Genomic DNA, 24064 nt, shown 5'->3' with positions numbered 1-24064 from the left:
TCGTGTTTGCAGCCTGTATCTTCACAAGAAATAACCTAATGTCACACAATCAGCACACTTCACAAACATAACCAATATATTCAGATTTATTTAAGTCACATACATAAACTGTACATTTCAATGAAAAAAAAAACAAAAAAAACGGGAAGAGTTTAATTTGGTCCCACTAAATGAACATTACATGATGCACGTCCCATCGTTCAGGTATTTCATCGACTCCATCTGCTGCGTCATCGACAGAACTTCATGAAATCCGGTGCTGAGTCCAGACATGTGCTGAAAGTACGCCTCCTTCTCCACCTGGACCGACAGATTATTCACCCCTGCATCTTTCAGAATGGAAGTCACCTACCGACAAAATTTAGTCATCAGAAGTCACTCCGAGCCAACGCAAAGATCAGTCAATCTCTAAAGGTTAATAACTCATCCCTGAAAAGGTTGAGCCTGTCCAGATGAGCTGAAACATGAATTTAATTCTTGATTGTGCCGTTTGAGCAAACCTGCTGAACGATCCGCTGCTCCACCACATCTGGCATCACCTGGAGGTGGATGGTCCCGCCGATCATGTTTGCAGAATGCCTCCAGAAGTGAGGGTCTCGGTACGACAGCACTCCTTCAATCTTCTCAATCTGAGACCAGAAAACTCACATCAGGCTTTGAGGCTTTTTTCAAGAGACTTATATTTGATGTGGAAATGTTGGAAGAAGTCACCAAGTAAAAAAAGTACACCAAGCACACACAGGACTGTCTCAGAAAATTAGAATATTGTGATTTTCTGTAATGCAATTACAAAAACAAAACTGTCATACATTCCGGATTCATTACAAATCAACTGAAATATTGCAAGCCTTTTATTATTGTGATATTGCTGATCATGGCTTACAGCTTAAGAAAACTCAAATATCCTATCTCAAAAAATTACAATATTCTGGGAATCTTAATCTTAAACTGTAAGCCATAATCAGCAATATTAAAATAATACAGTTGATTTGTAATGAATCCAGAATGTATGACATTTTTTTTTATTTTAATTGCATTACAGAAAATAAAGAACTTTATCACAATATTCTAATTTTCTGTATATATATATATATATATATATATATATATATATATATATATATATATATATATACACACACACACATACACACCTTTATTCTAAAATAATCCTGCATCTGCAACATCCCACATGTGGACTGTCCACACCAGTGTGATTTCCTTTTAAAATGTCAATCTGCATCTATACTAGCTTTGCAGCTCTGTCAGAAAATATCTCCTTCCTCACATCACAGGACGACCCGTGCTCATTGGAAAGGACATTTGTTGCACATAGGTCTGGCAATCACATAATATAACGTGAAAAAGAGCATCTTCATATCATTTCCACTAAACCGTGACTCTGTTAGGTAATAATACCATCACTTGGACCTCGTCGTGTGTGACTCCTTACCTTTTCCAGCGCGCTGTTCAGGTCTTTTTCTTGTTCTGGGGGAGTTCGTAGAAGAAGAACCTCACATGCTTCCTTCAGCAGAGGGATAACGCTGAGAAAGATGAGTGTGGCAATGAAGAGCGAGCATATCGGATCTGCGATCAGCCAACCAAACTGACGGATGAGGATGGTGGAGATGATGACGCCGACGCTGCCCAAAGTGTCAGCCAGGACATGGAGGAAGACGCCTGGAAGGGTTTTGAAAAGGACGTGAAGTTTAATTTTTGCACAAAAAAATCCTGTGTGGCTGCCGACTCAAGCACATACCTCTCATATTGGCGTTCATGCCTCCGCCTGCTGAGCCATGGGAGTGACCGTGTCCACCGTGTCCACCGTGTCCTCCGTGTCCGTGCCCTCCATGAGAGTGTCCGTGGCCTCCGTGACCTCCGTGTCCGTGCTCGCTGTGCGAGTGTCCGTGGTGCGAGTGGCCGTGGTCATGTGATGAGCAGCTTTTCCCACCGTGGGCGTGAGCGTGAGCGTGACTGAAGGCACAAATACCCACCAGGTTGACCAATAAACCACCGACAGACACCGGCTGCAGAAGAAGAGACACACTTCCACCTTTACAAAAGAAACCTTTAGCAAATACATTAAATATATCATTTTAATACAGATATAATATAACGATGTGTAGTTAGATGAATTTAAACATTTCTGTGTGAATTGTTCCTGGTTTAGCAGTCATTAAAAACTGATGTGGAGACTAAGAACAAGACACATTTGAGATTTGACTGTCCATCTTACCAAAAAAGATTTAGCTGCATCTGTATGGAGCCAAATCAAGGCCAAAAGTTTTGCTAATTTGAAAATAAAATTTGAACCTGAAAATTCTTTTTTACAGTTTCAATTTTTTTTTTTTTCGGTATCAGATCTTTTTATTTCAGTTTCAAATCTTTTTTTCAGGTTCAGACTTTTGGCCCAGATGTGGCGTAGGGGGCGTGGCATCAACTGAGAGGGGCGTGGCATCATGAGTGACAGCATAAGAGAGAAGGCGGGGGACGTTCCTCAGTCATGTTGCCTTCAGGAAACGTAGGTTGCAGAAGTTATCAGTAGAAATATGATTCAAAACTGTATATACACCATATTCACGTGATTGGCAGTGGAAAAAAATGATATTAGTGACACATTTCTGTTTAAAAAGCTGTTTTAGACCGTACTTGGTAGTATGTGGAAGTGGGAAATGTCAAACTTTAAAGTGGCTGTTGAACTGTACAGTCTGGCATAGTTTATTGCTTTTATACTGCGATTGGTGCCAGGTACAGTCTAAAACAGCTTTTTAAACAGAAATGTGTCACTAGTATCCATTTTTTCCACTGCCAATCACATGAATATAGTGTATATACAGTGTTGAATCATACTTCTACTGATAACTTCTGTAACCTACGATTCCTGAAGGCAACATGACTGAGGAACGTCCCCCGCCTTCTCTGTTCTGCTGTCACTCATGATTCCACGCCCCTCTCAGTTAATGCCACGCCCCCCATGCCACATCGGGGCCAAAAGTCTGAACCTGAAAAAAAAATTTGAAACTGAAATAAAAAAATTTGAAACTGTAAAAAATATTTTTCAGGTTCAAATTTTATTTTCAAATTAGCAAAACTTTTGGCCTTGATTTGGCTCCATAAATCTGAAAATGTCTAGATTACATGATTATTCTCATGTTTGCATTAATCATCTACTATGGCTATGTTTTCACTCTTTAAATTATGACAGCTGACATTTTGATAGCTTTTTTTTTTTTTTTTTTTTTTTTTACTTTGCCTCCATAGGAAGTGCAAGTAGAGCCAGATGTGTAACACATGTTCCTTCACTAATAAGAGCTTCTCCATATGAATGAAGGTTGTGATACTTGACAAAAAAAAAGTTCTGACTTCTGAGTTGTTTCATTAATGCTTAATTAACTAGGTAATACCACTCTCTTAGATCTGCCCTCTCTGATATTACTTCAACTAAATTTCTAGAAACATCTGAACATCTGAAGTGTTTGTCAGATATGAAGGTCCCCGCACATAAATTACTGTGACACTTCTTTTAGTGCCACTTGAATTGTGTTTACCTTTTGTAAAGAATGGTGCCGATCGTTTTTGTTAAATGAGCAGCTGTATAACGAGGCAAAATATAAACACAGGATAAAAATAGCTCCAAACACCTCCATCAGATTACATTAGAAGGCATAAAAAAAAACAAATACCACAGAAGAACTTTCACATAAATGAACTTACAGTCAGCATGTCTGTGTTTATATTAGGAGGATCCAACAAACGGGTGACTGATTCCATAAACACAAAGAAGGCAATGACCATAAGAAACAGGCCGTTGATGAATCCAGAAAGGATCTCAACTCGCCCGTACCTACAGAACAACAGCAGAGTCAGTTTGTTAAACACTCGGCTAAATCGGGAACGCTCTAATACTCTGAGCTCTTAAAAAGGACTTCACCCATAGGAGAAGATCCTGGTGGCTTTCCAGCGGGTCATGAGGGCAGCAAACAGGCCCAGGACGAGAGCAGAGCAGTCAAACAACATGTGGAAGCCGTCAGAGATAAGTCCCAGGCTGTTGGTCCAAACGCCATAAAAGAGCTCCACAAACGTGAAAGCCTGAAAAGTGCAAGCAACAAAAAAACAAGATAATATGTGAGGTAAATTCCACTCAACACATCAGTCTAAGCTCTGTAAAAGACAACATACATGAACATGAACATAATAGCCTTATCTAATCCTCCCTATTGAACTTGATAAACTCAGTTAAGTCATAATTTTTATTCCTCAAAGTTTAATTTATTTTTTCATTTTGTTAGTGTCATTTATTCTGTAAAAAAGATTGCACCTTTCTCACAGCGACAAGAAGAACTATGTGAACCTATGGGCTCAAATTAATGCCATAAATATTTTGTGTCTGTAAATAAACTTTGTACTTGTACAAATATTTTGTGCGTGTGAAAAAAATATTTGTACTTGTAGAAATATTTTGTGCGTGTGCAAAAAATATTTGTACAAGGTAGTGCCGAAAAAAACAATATATATCCCCCCTCACAAAAATAAGAAAAATAGAGAAACATATTCTCTCATCAACAAAGCATATTTTACATTTTTATACATTACATTTTATTGTTATTTTATTGTCTGAAAAATGGTTCAAATATGCTATTTTGTTATTTGAATTTTTTTTCTTATTTGTTTTGTTGATAAAAAAATATGTCTCTATTTTTGTGAGGGGGGTATATATATTGTTTTTCGGCCCTACCTTGTTCTCTATAGCTGATATAACATGAATTACTCCTATGTGGGATCAATAAAGTTCTTATTTTTGCCGTCTGAGAAAATTAAATATATAATATATGATGCCTAACTGTTTCCCAAGTATATTAGTGTGTGTGAATGAATAAATGAGACGTAAAACGTAAGTTTCTTTGTAGAAAGGCGCTTTATGAAAATAAGCCCATTTACTTGTATTAGTTTGCAGCCCAGTCTTGCCACATCCAATATGGCGGCGCAGGAGTAGGCGATGTAATGTACTGATTGGCTATCCAGAAACGCTTTGAAACCCGTGCCAAAGATCTCTGATTGGCTCTTAGTTTTGGCACGTCAAAACACTGCTATAACTCGTAGTTGTAAAAAAAGTTTGTAGCTTTTGAAAAAAAGTTTGTAGCTTTGTATCTACAAGTACAAATATTTTTTGCACACGCACAAGATATTTCTACAAGTACAAAGTTTATTTACAGATACAAAATATTTATGGCACATATGAACCCACCGAAATATCCTAGTTTTCCACATTTATTTGCCAAACATGTAACCTGATCTTCATCCAACAATAAACACTAAAAAAGGAAGATAACTCAAAGACCATTTAATTCAGTGAAAGCAAATAGTGGTCTGTTTGCCCACGTGGAGTCCAAATAATGTAATGAGACAGGAGGAGTGGTTTAAAGCCACTCTGGTTCCTAAAAGACACTAAACCTCTTACGCAAATTAATGCAGAAAATAAATAATTCTCGTCCTACGTACCAGGTTGAGACATAGGAAGTAGAAGATTTGTCTGGAGTCGTACTCGTCTAGGATTTGCTTCAGTGAATCTTTGATGAATCTTGGCATAGATTGTGACGTGTGCTGCAGGGCATCGCCCATGAAATTGTACAGAGGAGTCCCTTCAGGAGAATAACCCACCAGGGTGCCTTTTTGACCTTTCCTTGATGGAGACGAGAGGATGCTGGAAGCTGCAGAGAAGTTAGGACAGGGAGAGAGCAAAGGTTGGTCTTTGCAGCGTAACTGCAGTGTAAACATAATCTGTTCTGTGTTACTTACACATAATGAAGAAGACGGCGCTGACTATGACTCCACCGGAGAGCACATGCTCTGTGCTGACCTCCTGCGGCGGTTTGCTCATAGAGCGGAGCTGGTCGGTCAGCGGGTGAGTCCAGAAGTTGGCGAGCAGCAAGGCGCTGAGGAAGAGGAAGATGGTGCCGTAGCAGGCGCACCTTGACACATCCATCTTTGTGGTGCAGGTGGCCTCCACGTAAAAGTCCAGGATCATCACGGAGAAGATGATCATTCCAAATGGAAGAATGAGAGATGACCACGACTCTACTTTGCTCTGGGGAACAATATTCGGGGAGGTCAAAATTAAAGCCCAGAAACGAGGGCAAAAATACATTTAAACAGTGATAACATACACTTATTACGGAAGAGTATTAGGGCCAGGCAAGAGAAAAAAAAAATTGAGAGTGGAAGATTTTTTTTACTGTGCACTTTGAGAAAAAAGTAGAAATTTCGGGAATAAAGTCAAAATTTCACCTTTTTTCTCAACATTTCAACTTTATTAATGAAATTTTGACTTTTTTCTCATCATTTTGACTTTTTTTCACGACATTTTGACTTTTTTCTCGAAATTGTACTTCAACATTAATCTCGACTTTTTTCTCGACATTTCAACTTTTTTTTCAAAATTTCGACTTTATTCACGAAATTTTGACTTTTTTCTCAACATTTTGACTTTTTTCCTCCACATTTTGACTTTTTTCTCGAAATTCTACTTCAACATTAATCTCAACTTTTCTACTTTTTTCTCGACATTTCGACTTATTTCTCAAAGTGCATAATGAAAAAAAAATCTTCCTCCTCTAAAATATTATTTTTATTTTTCTCCTGCCTGGCCCTAATACTCTTCCGTACACTTATACCTACATACACAGAGATGCTGTGAAGAGTATGACAGGAGCTGGCAACAATATCAAGCAATAAAAGAAGGATAAAAATGTCCCTTCAATAGGATTTATTGCAAGAGTTTTCAAAGCGAGGAACATTAATACTCTTAGACAATGTGATGCTCAGTTTCTTCTGTTGAAGATGAATACAACGACGTAGAGCAAGCCTGGTTTTCACCAGGCAGCAAACTATCTAAAAGTTTTTCCGGTCTGGCGCCATTTTCTCGTTTGGACGCACAGTAGCTACAGCTCGGTTTGCAAAATGCATCTGTCCCTGCTTCAAAGAAAAGCCCTGGCTTTAGTTCTTCTTCTTCTGAGAAGGAGGAGACGAGCAGCAGCAGCAGCAAGGAGGGTCCATGAAATCCTCATGATAAGACAGGATTTGGGGGAATACAGGCTCGTTGGGGAGCTACGGCTCCATGATGGCCAGGTCTACTTCAGGCTGAATCATATTTTATTAAAATAAAACCTTTCTGAACTATGTTGTTGTTTTTTATCTCATGTCAGTCATTTAGATTTTTATAGTGGACATGCTTCAGTTTGCAAAAGTATTGACACGTGGTCTTTTCATAACCATATAGTTATATAGTTCATAACCAAGATCATTCTTTCTTCCATCTTGATCGTCTCTGTTCTACAACAGTGGTCCTCACTCCTGGTCCTCGAGAGCCGCTGTCCTGCGTGTTTTTGATGTTTCCCTGCTCCAGTAAACCCTGATACAGATGACTGTGTCACCAACGGCAGCTGTCGCCGGCTTTCCCATTCATTGTGTATGTGCTGCCGCTGCGCAAGGGCGCAGAGCTTTGCGCCGCCGGGTTGCCGCGGCAGCAAGGGCGCAAGACGACGCAAGACGGCGCAAGCTTCTGCTGCGAATTGAAAATGTTTTAATTTCACCGTGCACCCTGTGACGGCATCTCTGCGGTGTCCAATAGGAGAGAAGGGGCTGGAGGGAGAAAAAAAACTTGCAGCTTGTAGATCAGAGACGATCAAGGTGGAAGAAAGAATGATCTTGGCTGTGAGTCTGTGTGAGGAGCTGTGGGATGAGACTGCAGGCCTATCGGGACATCAAATCAATAAAAAGGGACAAAAGTGGAGAGAAATCTCCCAGAATTTGGACATACCTGGTGTGTTTAAAAGTGGTAGACATGTGATATTCTTTTGCTCTTTTAACAATAAAATGTTAATTTAAAATAATCAGGATCAGGATCCATTGAATCATTTATCACTTTATGGTTATGAAACTTTTTTTCGGTCGCCAAGGAACTTGCAACAAATATGTTCGCGATGCGCGCAGGCGCGCCCTGCTCTGCTCCCTGCTCTGCTCCCTGCTCTGCGCCGAGTCTACGCCCACCCCGGCGGTGTGTGAGGCGCAAACCGCATTCTAGGTGAAACCCGCTTTGCGCCGTCTTGCGCCCTTGCTGCCGCGGCAACCCGGCGGCGTGCGCCCACTTGCTCCCTTTGCCGCCGGGCAAACTCAGCGGCGTGCGCCCTGTTGCGCGCCGCTGCGCAACGGCAGGACATACACAATGAAAGGGGAAGCCGGCGGCGGCTGCCACTGTGCGCCTTCTATGTGAAATCGCTTAATACTGGAAGCTAGGCTGTCAACAGTCAAGAAAGGTAACTCCTATTTAACACCCATGTCTTGACTCTCTTCCTCATCAAAGGTCTTCAAAGGGAGTTTTAAGAAACAAAGTCATTGGGGGATCAGGTTGGGTAAACTCTGGAGCCTTAATAGGAATAAGTGGGCATAGATAATGGATGGACACTTACTTCTGTGGTTACTGACAGTACGACCACCCAGGGCAGCAGCACAATGGCCGAAACCAGGTTGTCGAGAGCATAAAGACGTTTGGCACCACCGATTTCAACAGATAACTTCCGGGAAGCAGTGTGGAAGGCTACTTTCAGACAAAGTGACACCACCAGCAGCACAACACCACCCTAAGAGAAGTATGGGAAAATAAGGGATGGAAATCTTGAAAGACGAGGCCCATGCTTACACGTACGATGGATTTGTAGGTGGAACAGCGGCTGCACTTACTTTGTGATCTGCAACACCTAAAAAGGAAATTGCAGTGTAGAGGAAATGAGTCAGAGCACTGTCATGATGTCCCTCAGCTGGTTACAAGATCGGTCAAGAAAAACACAACACAGAATAGAAACACCGGACAAATGCTGGAAAAACAGATCCCCACATTATACGAATCAAAGGATACGGTGCTCTGCCATTTTAGCCATGAGGTCATCGTTGTCGAAGAGGAAGAGGCAGATTACAGCGATGATGAAAAAAGCAGCTCCTCTGGTCTGCACAAATCCACAGACATAAAGAGAAAAGATTAGCCAAACCGATAAATTCAGCATAGATGGCATCACTGGGACGTTTAACAGGAACATTTGGGTCAGTTGTTTAGCAGTTTTACTTTGTTTTGCTTTTCAAATAAACTTGGTTAATATTAAAGATTGTTTGAAAATGGTTGCCCACTTATATCTCCCAGCCTATTTCACATGAGCACCACATTCCTGAAGTTTGTTGAAGAGTGTAAAATTAAATTTCTCATGGGAACCATTTTCAAAACAGTGAAGACAAATCAAAGCTGTATCCCACCAAAGCTAATGAGGGATTTCTTTCAACCAGATGGTCCAGACTTTGGTTAAACCAAACTGGATAGTATCCTTAGTTAAATTGTCATAATGACAATGTGCAAAAGACAATGACTGTTTTGAAACCAGTTGTGTGTGCAAGTGTCCTCCTACCTTGGAAGGTCCTCCTCCAGAATTTGTGAAAAGAACCCCGAGGAGGGCGATGACCACCACGTCACTATGCTCAAACAGCAACAGGGTCCTGAGAAAGAGTGTGCCAAGGTTTTGATGAAAATCTGGGCAGAGAACGAACGCCACTAAAAACATGTGTTTAGTATTCAAATATGGGGCTAATTCTTATACTAAACTGGTATAGTTTTAAATGAGAAGTTAAAAATACTCAAATGATCACTTATACATGCATTAAACTGCTATGGAAACATTTACCTTAAAGGTCCGCAGAGCGTAAGACCAAAGAAGCCCAGGAGGGATATGACACAACTGCAAATTGCATGCTTTACTAATTTTATCCACTAAAAGACAAGGAAAAGGGGAATAAAATACATTGATCACAATGGCATACTGACATAAACACCACAACAGCAAACAAATGTAGGTATTATTTTCAGAGCCTTAATTTAAAAACACTGCAGGCTACAGATCACCATGTGCTTACTATAGAGTTATACAAAATTAATTAAAAAAAACAAACTAAAAAAACAATTGAAAATTGCACAGGAAAAAAACATTTTTCAATCCCTTTTTCCCCAAATTAGAACAAGACTATAAAGACTTCAGAGTTATTGGAGCAGTCCAACAAACCTGTCTTTTTGAGATTATTTTTCCAGATGAAAAGGGCTTTTGAAAGAAAAGCAGAACAACAGCAGTCCTATGAAAATAAAAGTAGCAGCACAATGTCACTATCCATATGCATAACCAAACTACATCAGAAATAATGACCCAATAATGATGCACTTCCAGTCTACCAGATGAAATTTAAACATATACTTACCCTAATCTTAACATGAAGATGAAATGAACTATGTGAACAACTTTGAGGATGTCATATGACTCAAAGATCCCTAAAGCCTTGACGACCTTTGAGAATACCAAGAGCACAATGTACCTGGTTAACCTGCAGGATAACAGACAGAAACGTCACATCAGTACCGGCACAAGACGATGAAACAAAAGATAGATAGATAGATAGATAGATAGATAGATAGATAGATAGATAGATAGATAGATAGATAGATAGATAGATAGATAGATAGATAGATAGATAGATAGATAGATAGATAGATAGATAGATAGATAGATAGATAGATAGATAGATAGATAGATAGATAGATAGATAGATAGATAGATAGATAGATAGATAGATCTTTATTGTCATTATCAACAAAATTAAAAGTGCTCTCCAGTCAGCGCATCATATGCAAATAAAATAACTGAAAAATAAAAACAAATACAATAAATATATATAGACACATTCACCCTTCACACATACATCAACACACGGACATTACAAGAACTTCCATCAACATACAATCATTTTTGTTATTGCACATTAAAATAAAAAAAATTAAAAACTTTCATTACACTGACACACACCCCTATAAAACCCTCTGCATACTCACGATACACAATCAACACAATCTACGCACTTACAGGACTGTCTCAGAAAATTTGAATATTGTGATAAAGTTCTTTATTTTCTGTAATGCAATTAAAAAAAACTAAAATGTCAAACATTCTGGATTCATTACAAATCAACTGAAATATTGCAAGCCTTTTATTATTTTAATATTGCTGATTATGGTTTACAGTTTAAGATTAAGATTCCCAGAATATTTTAATTTTTTGAGATAGGATATTTGAGTTTTCTTAAGATGTAAGTCATGATCAGCAATATTAAAATAATAAAAGGCTTGCAATATTTCAGCTGATTTGTAATGAATCCAGAATGTATGACATTTTTGTTTTTGTAATTGCATTACAGAAAATCACAATATTCTAATTTTATGAGACAGTCCTGTATATTAGATCAGTGGTTCTCAAATGGGGGTACGCGTACCCCTGTGGGTACGTGAAAACACTCCAGGGGGTACGTGAGATTTTAAAATATACATACATTTAAAAAGTAGCATCCATGCAAAAATCCTTTAAAAATAAATATTTCATAAATAATTGAGGAAAGTCTAAATTCATAAAATGAATTTTATCTTCAGGAGTAGGCTATTCAACTTATTATCCTAAATCCCCAGAGTATCCCCCACACCAGGATGGTTCCACCTAACCTGTCAATCACCTGGGTTCACCTGTCAATCACTTGGACCAACGATGGAGTCGTGGTTGAAGTGTAGCAGCAATATTTTTATGTTTAATAAATCAGTTACTGATGGCACAGTGCTCTGTTTTAGGTCTTTTTTTTACAACCAAAAGTGCATTGCGCTGGTTAGGGGGTACTTGGCTGAAAAAATATTTCACAGGGGGTACAACACTGAAAAAAGGTCGAAAAACCACTGCTGTATACAATAAATACACAGGCAAACAACTTGACAGACGTCCCTTTGCACTCTGGAGAGCTTTTAAGCAGCTTTGCACTGAAACATAGTGAAAACAATGAAGCTTTATTAACACACTTGTATCTGAGTAGACCCCTGGACCACCTCGTGGCCACAGGTGCGTGCAGCTCTTACCTGGACTCGGGCACCTCCACCATGCCCAGTTTCCCTCCGGACAACACATTACTGCTGTATTTCTCATCCATGTTCAACACAGTTACAGTATTTATACTCTCAAAAAGTCCTTCGCACTTATTTACAACCGTAACCGTGTCCGCTTAACGCTCGAGTGTGCAACAAGGCATGTTTAGCCTTGGTTTCCTGCTCCAGTTCCAACGTAAAAGTTAGTAAATGAGCCTGTAAACAGACAGACTCTTAGCCCGGTAGCTCGTCCAGACAGCTGGCATGACACCTTCACTCTCTGGCGGCGTCACCTCCTCCGCACACGGCGGCGGTCAAACACTCCCATATGGCCGTGAGCTGGGAATTAAACACCAAACACTTTCCAGTCGAGATAACCACGGTTATCTTAAATATAAAGAAAAATTGAAACACCCGAGCTTTTTCCACAAAGACACGACACTTCCGGACACGGTAGACGGTCCTGGTCACGTGGTCGCCTCCGTGTCGTCGCGGCTGCGCAGTGGAGAGTTCTCCCGGACGATGTGACGAACACACTGCTAGAATGGATCAGGGACTGGGACTAGGACAGAGACAAGGCAAGGCAGGTTTATTTATATAGCACAACACAAGGTCAGAGGTGTCAAAAGTATTCACATTCATTACTCAGGTAGAAGTATAGATACTAGAGTTTAAAAATACTCCTGTAGAAGTTGAAGTATCAACTCAAGTTTTTTACTCAAGTAAAAGTATAAAAGTACTGGTTTCAAAACTACTTCAAGTATAAAAGTAAAAGTAATGTAAGGGGGAAAAAAGCCATTAAGGACAAAAGCCATTGAAAATGAATGCATCTTAGTATATTGTAAATATATTAAAGAACCATATATGTGTACTATTGAGAATTAACATGTGTTTCAGAGAGCAGAAGTTATGATGAGTAGTTGCCTATAAGTATTGTAATGGTGCAAAAAGTCAAACTTCAGAGGCATGTTATCATTTATCCTAACCTTTATTGGAATGTACATCCAAGTTTAGTTGCAGGAATCTGAGGGAACGGATGTAAGAACAAAACTGGACAAGAACATCTGAAACAACCACAACCAAATTCACTCTATCCGGATGGAGCAATTTAACTGGATAGTTTTTTTTTAAAGGCCAAAATGAAATAGAGTAACGAGGCTGTTTTTAAAATGTAAGGAGTAAAAAGTACAGATAATTGCGTGAAAATGTAAGGAGTCTCCCAGTCTGAGTCCCCAGTCTGGCCTTCGGCAGGAGGGTCCCCCCTTATGAGCCTGGTCCTGCTCAAGGTTTCTTCCCTCCTAAAGGGGAGTTTTTCCTTGCCACTGTTTGGCTTAAGGCTTTTCTCCCACTATGGGAGTTTTTACCTTCCATTGTTTATATAATAATTGCTCAGGGGTTTATGTTTATGTTTATGTTCATGTTCATGTTCTGGATCTCTGGAAAGCGTCTAGAGACAACATCTGTTGTATTAGACGCTATATAAATAAAATTGAATTGAATTGAAGGAGTAAAAGTAAAAAGTCGTCTGAAAAATAATTACTCCACTGAAGTATAGATAACCAAAATTTCTACTTAAGTGAGGTAACAAAGTATTTTTACTTCGTTACTTGACACCTCTGTATAGCACAATTCAACACAAGGTAATTCAAAGTGCTTTACATTTTTGATTTGATTTGATTTGATTTATTTTATTTTTGTACATGTAAAAAAAAAAGAAACAACACTTCATGAGAAGTTTAAGAAAACAACAAAACAAAGAATTTCATCCTTTAAAACTTGCTATCTTGATTTACATGCGCCAGAAAAGGAGCAGGAAGAAGTGTAAACTTATTTAGTCCTACCCCCATTCACTGATCATTTAACCTGTATTTATAAATATTCAGGTTAAATGATCAGTAAATAACAAATACAATGAAATAAAATTATGAGAAAAGAAGGTAAAATAATAAAAAGCACAAGTTGTTAAAAGTAAGGGCAGTAGAGTACCGCAGGTACACATCTCATTCACGGTTTTCAGAAAGTATTTAATTTAAGAGTATGCTTAAATACCAAATAAATGAAATAAAATGATAAGAAAAGAGGTAAAATAAAAAGCACAAGTTGTTAAAAATAAGGGCAGTAGAGTACAGCAGGTAAGTATTTAATTTAGGAGTACGCTTCAGTAAACAGTAATGTTTTTAGGCCTCATTTTAGGCATCATTTTATATTTTATTTCATTATTTTAATATGTGAAAATTTGGCTCATTTTTAATTTGCACAGTATTTGAGATGGGGTTTGATGGAGAGAAAGAAAGAAAGAAAGAAAGAAAGAAAGAAAGAAAGAAAGAAAGAAAGAAAGAAAGAAAGAAAGAAAGAAAGAAAGAAAGAAAGAAAGAAAGAAAGAAAGAAAGAAAGAAAGAAAGAAAGAAAGAAAGAAAGAAAGAAAGAAAGAAAGAAAGAACCCACCATCCTCTGTGCTGTTGACCGCTCTCTGACCCCCTCCCCCGAGCCCCTTTTAGAAATATGTGTTGTCTGAAAGAAGGAACTTGTTGCTGGGATAAATGTTTTATTTGAAAATCAACTCCATTAGGCAGATAGTTAGATATTTTCCTGAATAAGCTTCAGTCTCCAAAGCGGTGAGTACAGACATTCAGAAAGGTCCACACAATCCAAGCAGGACTTGCTGATAATGTCCTTTGGTGTCATTCTGTGAAAGATGAGCAAAGATATTGTCAGACACAATAGTCTGGCAGTAACAAAAGATTTACGCAATGAGTTACTCAATAAAAACAAGATGATGGCTGTCTGGCAGAGGTTTTACCAGTATGTCCTCTTGTAGGCTTCTTGGATACATAGCCCTATATTCCTGCACAATCTTCTGCAGGTCGACCTCAGAGCGGCTCACAAGGATCCTGATCAGAGTGTCCTCACATGTGCCGTGGCCCTGAGGAGCAGAGTGTCCATCACCAACAGATTAAATACCATGTGCATGTGCTCAGATGCAGATCATCCATGTTTTCATCAAAATGTCAACTCCAAAACTATTGTTATTATTGCCCCATAACAAATATGTCTTCATAGTTTACTTCACTTTCAGATATAATTTGCATGGGAGTGGACCCTGCTAACATGCAGTTTCCATTATTTGTACAGTTACAATTGTATCCAAACACTGATGGAAAGATATGAAAATAAACAATAACACAAAAAAAACTCTGGGGAAGTAAAGAAAGTTGAAATTCTCCACACTTGGAGAATATCTATTCAACTATTGTACTTTACAGGAAAAAAGAGTGATTTTAAACTAATTGATCCTATTTAACAGATCCTACTTTTGTTAAACATATAGATTAAAAAATAAAATTGCTCTAAAACATGTTTTCTGTGGGGGTTTTTTTTGCTTTAGGAGATGAAAAGGGTGAGAGGGAATCTTTTAAACAAGGTTTATGGCTTTTTTTAGGTATTTTTTTAACGATGATGTCTGAAATGGTTACCAACATAAAATTGTTATGCTGTCAAACTTTAAACAAGCTTGCTAACATCAAGTTTGGTTAGTTACTCCTTGTAACAACACATAATGCATTTGGGGAATATATAATACAATACAGAACCACAATATTCCCTGCACAAGAGCCAAATAAATACATTTCTTCAAATACTCGATCACGTGGCCTACATTTTGCAAATGCAACAGCGACGTCTCTTTTTTAGTTGCTCATCAATCCCACGGTCCTTATTCATGGCTTGCACTTCTTTAATAGTACATTTATATACATAGATGATCCCATGAGTCAAGGGCCGTCAGATCAGAGCTAAAGAGAATAGCACCTTACTCTGCATGCAGACGAGTTTAAAGAAAGTAAATAATAAAACAAATACTGTTTCATTCTTTTATTATAACCAGCATTCAATGGAAGAAGTCTTAAAGCACTTAAAAGACCATTCACCAAAGAATGTGGGAAAGTAAAACAATAGAGACACATTGGTACACACCTTCATAGCCAGATGGAGCTTCTCAGCGAAGACAGCTGGTTTGTTCCAGGCACATTTCACTAGATATTAAAGATATAAACACAACGTCATAAACTCAAAAAGAGCATGCAGAATCCAAACGCTGCTGTGTCCAACAGCTGGACCAGCTCATCCAGAGGAGTCTCAGATTCAGGCTTTTTTCAGTCCATCCAAAGAATATATTGTTTTCTTTATCTCATAGTTTGACAGATATGATTGAGATGAGCACTCAAAACAGCTGTTTCAAACACTTCTCCTCATTCATCTTGTTTATATTTATGATTTTTTTCTCCAAGGTTGAATATCTAACCTTATCTGGAGCTGAATTCTTCATGGGAATCCACTTTCCATGGTTTTCCTTCTGGATAGCAGATGTTATGACTGGAACTAAACAGTAATATTCAACTAAGAGGTGGAGAAGACTATTCGTTTGTGAAACCATTCGGTCTTTGGGTCTACAGACAAACCCAGCCAGAATATTTTGAAAATATTTTGAAGACTGGGTTGTGATGCGAAGTATGAAGTGTTGTATAGCATGCATGATAAACAGGAGGGAAATGTTGGAATTATTGTAGTAAGTTATCACGCTCGCTATTAACAGAACGTATGATAATTTGCTTACGCCTGTGACACACTGATAAAACAATGCTGTGTTAAGTGATTAAAAAGTGCTGCACAAGAAGTTTCCTGATTGTCAGCATAAAGCAGAAATCTGCAGAGAAGAGGAAACTTCTTGTTGCTAAACAAGAACAATCTATACCTGTCCACTGACTGCGACCACTCCTTTTCCCCCTCCCTTTAGGGGCGCAGTCAGCTCTGTAAACTAGGGTACACCCAGAGTGAATAAAAGCAAGGAAGCACCAGAGACAAATGTGTTGGAGATCTTACACGTCTCGACTGCTTTCCTTGCGCAAGTCATTTAACTGTTGTTGTGTCTCTTTTTGTCTCCAGAAAGTTTGATGATACAACACTACCCGACTGAAAAAAAACCATATACGCACGGACGAGTGCTGGCTGGATTTGTATCAGTGTGACATTCAGAACAATACTGATTTAGAGACACCACAATTCTCATTTGCAGACATGATACAAAATTAAATCTGTGAACCTTCTCTGGAAATTAAACACGACAAGATAAGGGACAGACTGTATCTTTGCAGGAATGGGCGCCAGTCTTCCCCAGAGGTGAAGTACGTGGTATCTGAGGGTGACATCTACTATGGGGTGCCACCAAAGCAGGTGAAATTCTTACCAACTGATGTCATTACAGAATCTGGACTCCTAGATAACTTCATTACCTCCAGCTGTTGCTGCCAATCAAACTATTAAGGATTATAAGGATGTTAGGTTTATTAAATGTTTAGATATAAGGACCACATTTTCCTTTTTTATTACTAAAATCAATTAAAATGGCGTGTAGCTTCATGCATATGGCATGTTAAGGCAGTTTTAAGTGACTTAATATGTGTCCTAATGTGTAAACCTCAGAATATAAAGAAGGTGTGTTTCTGTTTTCACATGACTGTACTTGTTAAATGAGTTTGTAAAGTTGGCTCATAGATATATTGTTGCTTTTTTCTACTTTAAATGTTTTTCATACAATCTTAAGATTGTTACATAAGTGATAAACAAGATATTTCCTTGTCAAGAGGACAACGAAGGCAAAGTTGTCTTCTTTTTCTATTTTTGTCTGCAACAATTTTATTTACAGTTATTAATTTATTTACTTCATTCTGTGCAAATAATTATTAATTAATATGATATTTATAATGCATCTGAAGGTGCATTTTACAATTCTTGTGTGCTTTTAAAACAAAGATTTTATCTTAAATACTGATGAGCAGGCATTAACAAAAAAACAAACATTTACAATGCTGACATTTACCTACCAATGGTAATGAGGCAGTCTTCAATGTCTCCCCCCAGCTCCATTTGCAGAGCTTTGGGTAATGTGACGTCACCCACCAAAGCGTACTGCTCGAATGCTAGCAAGTGAACACACAATTGGATATTTTACGAATAAATGAACTGTTTAAAGTCAGCGATCAGAAACCAAACGTTCACAGATACACAAAATGTGCTCATGCTGTCAGAAATTTACAGATAAACACAGATTTTTATCAAACATTGAGTAAACATTGATTTTAAGTCCAAGAGAACTCATTAAAAATCATTAGTCAGCACTTACAGAGCACAACAACAACTAGAGGGAGCAATGCCCAGGACTGTCATTTAGGTAGGAGCACTGGGTGATAAAAATGGGTAAAAAATCGGGGATAAAAAAAATTTAAAAAAAGACATGAAGGTTTTACATTTTCGTTTTGATGATTTTGTCCTTGATTTGCAAGGAAATTCCTTAATTCACATTCACAAGTGTTAATTTACGCATGCATCAAAGCTTTACTGGAAAATGATTTGAGAAGGAAAATTCACCTTTCTCACAGATAGACTAATAAAGATAATCTGATAAATCAGGCTGGGTTCTCCTTGCATTGTTCTATCACTGCTGGGTGCGTCATGCTGGTTACCATGGTGATTGTGGTTCCACCTGTTCGTCCAGGTGCTTATTCACTTTGACATGAAAGTCTAACAACTCTCAAACACAACGGCCAAAGTTTTAAGACATTTCAAACACTCACTTTTGGTGAGCTGTTGGTTGTTCCTTGTGGTCAAGATGTCGATGAAAGTGGACACGTCGGTTTTGGAGGTATTTTCACCTGCTTCAAACAAAGTCTGCAGACACCAAGAAGTACTAGAGTAAAATAAATAGTGCCAAACTAAAATTATGAAGCTTAATTTGGCTGATTTTACCTCTGCATCCTTTCGGGCAAGATCCAAGTCAACGTCGGTGCCCTCATCTCGCTTGGCTTTCAGCATGGTAAGAAGAGCCTGAGCGAAGTCACCTCCGGTCTCATCCTTAATGACCTGCTCCAGCTCCGTTTCGTACTCTGGAGGAGCATTTCAGTATAAACACGACAGACTTTATAGTAGTATAATGTGTAATGTTGTGCAGACACTTCAAAGACTTAGAATTTTGTGTCACTCTGCTCCTGGAAACACTAAAGATGTTGTCCAATAATTTGAACACCTTTCAAGAACCCAAAGCATGAACGTGCAGAGCAATAGTTAATAGAGTAGTGTTTTAAAAACCTTCTTTGAAGACCCTCTTGATCTCTTCAATTTCTTTGTTTGACCTTGTTGCCAGAATCTCCACCAGGACTTCCTCATCTGTGCCCAGCCTCTGTAGGAATAAAATAATTACTACACTGTAAGAAAAAAAACGTTGTTTTTACGGAAAAAAACTGGCAGCTGTGGTTGCCAGAATAATGCTGTAAAAGATACAGCGGATTGTAAAACACATTACAGAACAACCTGTGAATTTTACAATTTTAAACTGTAATCCTTTACAAAATAACATTATACAATTTACGTACAAAACTGGTAAATTCAACATCCATTTTCAGCCAAATTAGCATGACTATGCCTTCGTTAAAGCTATTTTCTCCTGTACAATTTACGTGCAGCCATTGCTTATTTTACATCTAATCCCATTAAATTTCACTGGAAAACATCAAAATAGAGGCATTATTAATTGGTAAAAGCCTCATTATCAGTAATTAAGTAAGTCTTAGGTATAAGACAGTAATTTGACTGAATTTTTCCGCTTATTTTATTAAAAGATTGTGTGTTGTGTAACATATTTTGTAGTATTAATAGCTGTGTTTTGTTGTGAAATAAACATCTACCGGTACATCATTGAATTCTTTGAGTAATGTCTTCATTAAATGAGTTATTACACGTTAGACAGACAAACTCTGACACAATGTCAACAAAGATTTTCATCTGTAACATTTAACGTCCTTCACCGTTGCTATTTCACAGTTTTTTACGATAATTTCTACGGGCTTTTCTTGCAGTGTACCATGCAAGTGTTAAAACCTGGGAGAAAATAAGAAAGTGGTAAAACCACTCTTTATTAGGTCCTTATAGAAATATAAATCCTTCCACAGCTCCCAGCATTCAGCTCCAACACTGTTAGGATAAGTCTGAGCATTATTGCCACAAAGAAGCTCAAATAAGGCTCTTAGCCTCTAATCACTGTAGTAAAGCAACTAAAAACCTTGGAGAGCTTGGAGCTGGAATACAAATTAGATTTAGGGCTAAATGCTGCTAACAAAAAGCTCTTACTGTCAGTGCAGTGCCAATGTGATTTGAGTAAAGTATGTCCTTACAGTTCACATTTGGAAAACTATCAGTACATATTGACCATACATAATGCAGACATGAAAGTGCAGCAAAGGTCTGAGTGCATAATGTTTCATAAAGTGGGTAAATGTTTTACATTGATAATGCAAATTGCTTATATGTCATGACATTTAGTATACATTTACCATTGATTTTTTACCTTTGTGGCTTTCCTGAGCAGGTAGGCATCAAAGTGTGCCGGCGCCATGAGCAGAGCCAGAGACACATCCTCTAAATCTGACCTCAGGACAGACTTCAGAGATTCATGCAGCTTCTGCAACACAGCAGTCAGCCATATGAAGAGCACCCTTTGTTTTTTATAACATGGTATTAAATGAAAACTGATGTCAGTCTTTGAAGATTTTCTTTTGGTAATGTGAAAATTATACAAGATGCCTCAGTATCGTTCTCAATATAAACACTGCAAGGAGCAAAAAATGAGAAATAACATTCAAATTACACTCCAAATTAAAACAGCTTTTAAAGGAAACCTGTGCAGAAGATTCGACAATCTGTTAGAGAAGTTGTAGATTGCAGTCAAATATTATCCGGGCTCTTATCTTTCATCTTACTTTTTTTTTGTGTAGTCCCTTCTTTAACATTAGTGAACGACATTGAGCGTACTTTTATAGGGCAAATAGAAGATGTTTGATGGGTAGTAACCATAGGGAAACCAGAAGAGCAATGTTTCAGCACAGATCCTCTCCTAAGTGTTTTATAGTTTATAGGTCATCTGGGTTTCTCTAAAAATATCTCAGTGTAATATGTTGGCAGAGGTGTCAAGTAACGAAGTACAAATACTTCGTTACCTTACTTAAGTAGAAATTTTGGTTATCTATACTTCACTGGAGTAATTATTTTTCAGACGACTTTTTACTTTTACTCCTTACATTTTCACGCAATTATCTGTACTTTTTACTCCTTACATTTTAAAAACAGCCTCGTTACTCTATTTCATTTTGGCCTTTAAATAAAAACTATCCAGTTAAATTGCTCCATCCGGATAGAGTGAATTTGGTTGTGGTTGTTTCAGATGTTCTTGTCCAGTTTTGTTCTTACATCCGTTCCCTCAGATTCCTGCAACTAAACTTGGATGTACATTCCAATAAAGGTTAGGGTAAATGATAACATGCCTCTGAAGTTTGACTTTTTGCACCATTACAATACTTATAGGCAACTAGTCATCATATCTCCTGCTCTCTGAAACACATGTTAATGCTCAATAGTACACATATATGCTTCTTTAATATATTTGCATTATACTAAGATGCATTCATTTTCAATGGCTTTTGTCCTTAATGGCTTTTTTCCCCCTTACATTACTTTTACTTTTATACTTGAAGTAATTTTGAAACCAGTACTTTTTTACTTTTACTCGAGTAAAAAACTTGAGTTGATACTTCAACTTCTACAGGAGTATTTTTAAACTCTAGTATCTATACTTCTACCTGAGTAATGAATGTGAATACTGAAGACACCTCTGTATGTTGGACTTCAGATGTCTACAGCTATAAAAATACAACTACTCTTATTTTTTTTTTACATCATTTTGCAATGATAATCCCATACCTATATATAATGTAGAATTTCTACCTATCCCATCCCCCCAAACAGTGGCAGCAATCATTACAAACCCCTCTTTGGTAAAATGTTTGAGAAGCATAAGCATCAAACAACTAACTCCTCTGGTGAAATATCATCACTGCTTTTTGTTGTAATGAGTGTATGATACATTGATCTGGAGTGCAGCAGCAGCCCATCCTGAGAGTTAGAAACTGATCAGGGAGATCAGCCACACAGCCAGTGTGATGAGTTTAATGTGTGCTGACTGACTGTTGCAGCATACTTACTCTTTGAAGTAAGTGCTCTGAAAAAGGAAGTGGGCAAATAATAAGCTAATGGACTCAAAAGCTTTAACTGAAATGCGTGGAAAAAGAAATAAAAGTGCAGCTTTAATTCCATAGCAGTGGCACTGGATTGAATGACTTGTTGCCATGACAATTTGTTCCTTCATTTGTTTTGCAAACTTTTAGTAGCCTCTAACCACTTTGACCAAAGCGACTTTGTTGTATTTCCCATGGGTCGACTTTACGTTTTTCTTTTTTTCTAAACTAACTTAGCTCTTTCTTCATGAAAGAAATAACTCACTCACCTTCCCAGTGGATGCTTCGTAAACTGCTTTGACCTTTTGCCTCTGCTCGTTGCTTCTCCTCACCAGGACCGCAATAATCACATCCTCATCCACTCCTGCAGGAGACAGCATGTCCTTAACTGTTGTTTTCTTTAAAGCACTGGAGAAACTGTTTCACAAAGCATTTATGAAACAGCCCAAACACACACACACACTTACCTTTACTTTCAATGGCACTCTGAAGAACAGAAGCATCACTGCTGGCATTGAAGTTGGGATATGGAGTGACTGTCCCATAATACTTGGGCTTTGGCTTACCCTTCACCTTCATGAGCAACCAAAAACACAGATTCATACAGATAGATACATACATACATACATACATAGATAGATACATAGATACATACAGGGGCGAAAATCCCGTTTCATAGTTGGGGGGACAATAAACAGTAACATTTTAGAGAATAAATCCAGGGGGGGACAAGGAATAAAAGTTTTAGCCTTCCTTTAATACAGCATTTTGACATTTTCATCTCTATCTCGCAAACAGGCAGAAGACCTTTCTTAGAGCAATACAAAACAATGGTATTAGGTGGAAGGTGGCAATAATACAGCACATCTGACATAATACACTGCAAAAACCCAAAATCTTAACAAGAATATTTGTCTTATTTCAAGTTAAAATGTCTCATTTTTAGTTAAAAATAATCTCATTACACTTAAAACAAGACTCATCACTGGAAAAAAACAACAATTTTCACCTGTTTCAAGTAGATTTTCACTTAAAAATCTGCTAGTGGAACAAGATTGTTTTGCTTATAAGATAAATCTTGTCGCACTGGCAGATTTTTCTACTTATTTCAAGTGAAAATGTACTGGAAACAGGTGAAAATTGTCAAATAACAAGTTATTTTTCTGGTGATGACTCTTGTTTTAAGTGTAATGAGATTTTACTGTTTATTATTATTTTCGATTTCGGTTTCGGCCACGGTTTTCATGTTGGTGCATCACTACTAAATACTACTGCATTGTTCCAAAATTATTAATTCTGTCTCAAATTATTCTAGGGGGGGACAGCTTTACTAATGGGGGGGACTTGTCCCCCCTGTCCCCCCCGGGATTTTCGCCCCTGGATACAGATAGATCGATCATTGTATACTCACAGTGACAGTGTCATCTTTGGAGCCTTTTTTGTCGATGATATCTTTGAAAAACTTCCTGAATATAGACATCTTAATGGGAAAGTTAAATCCAGACTCAAAGACTCCCACTGCAAAGGTCTCACACTGCAAAACAGATGCAAGGGTGAGCAAAAACAGAAAATAATTACATGTATTTTTGTCTTATTTAATGGACAAAAAAAATCTGACCTGTTTCACTGAAGACTGTTCCCACACTGACACCCCAGTCTGTATCTCCCAGACGTTAACGTCGAGCTGGTTCCTCAGCGTTTCAACCCAACCCACACACATGATTTTCAGGTAGTGTCACTTTTCTACCTGCAGAGGATCAGCCAATCACATGCCACCTCCTGAATGCTGCATTCCCTTGAGGTGACAGGCCGAGGCGACACCTCTGACAAGCCGGGTGGCTCTTCTGTTCAGACTTGTGTTGCAAAGCTGAACACGTTTCACCCCTTAATCAAACAGATTATTCTTCACATGGACAGAAAAACTGAGAGATCAGGGTGACTGTAGTTCCCATTTAAAGGACCC

At 38.1% G+C, this 24064-nt stretch overlaps 2 protein-coding genes across 2 annotated transcripts; both read right to left on the bottom strand.

The window, feature by feature from the left end:
• Window positions 1-70: 70 nt before the first annotated feature.
• slc30a5 (solute carrier family 30 member 5) lies at window positions 71-12455 on the bottom strand. Its single transcript, XM_061734501.1, has 16 exons — window positions 11978-12455; window positions 10288-10410; window positions 10098-10164; window positions 9723-9808; window positions 9450-9537; window positions 8912-8999; window positions 8737-8813; window positions 8466-8636; window positions 5797-6085; window positions 5500-5708; window positions 3932-4089; window positions 3715-3844; window positions 1760-2027; window positions 1454-1680; window positions 501-629; window positions 71-348 (listed from the first exon to the last, which is right to left on the bottom strand). Exons 1-16 carry the CDS (start codon window positions 12046-12048, stop codon window positions 178-180), a joined length of 2352 nt encoding a protein of 783 aa, XP_061590485.1. The 5' UTR covers window positions 12049-12455; the 3' UTR covers window positions 71-177.
• A 2010-nt stretch (window positions 12456-14465) lies between these two features.
• Window positions 14466-23812, bottom strand: LOC133455452 (annexin A1-like). Its single transcript, XM_061734508.1, has 12 exons — window positions 23720-23812; window positions 23513-23635; window positions 22569-22674; window positions 22371-22465; window positions 20379-20492; window positions 19124-19214; window positions 18785-18921; window positions 18613-18706; window positions 17863-17958; window positions 15956-16014; window positions 14784-14906; window positions 14466-14669 (listed from the first exon to the last, which is right to left on the bottom strand). The coding sequence occupies exons 2-12, from the start codon at window positions 23579-23581 to the stop codon at window positions 14613-14615; spliced, it is 1041 nt and encodes a 346-aa protein (XP_061590492.1). The 5' UTR covers window positions 23582-23635; window positions 23720-23812; the 3' UTR covers window positions 14466-14612.
• Window positions 23813-24064: the final 252 nt, after the last annotated feature.

This window comes from Cololabis saira, chromosome 11, assembly GCF_033807715.1.
Source record: "Cololabis saira isolate AMF1-May2022 chromosome 11, fColSai1.1, whole genome shotgun sequence".
In the NCBI taxonomy this organism is placed as follows: domain Eukaryota; kingdom Metazoa; phylum Chordata; class Actinopteri; order Beloniformes; family Belonidae; genus Cololabis; species Cololabis saira.
This window is presented reverse-complemented; position numbering and strand designations above follow the sequence as displayed.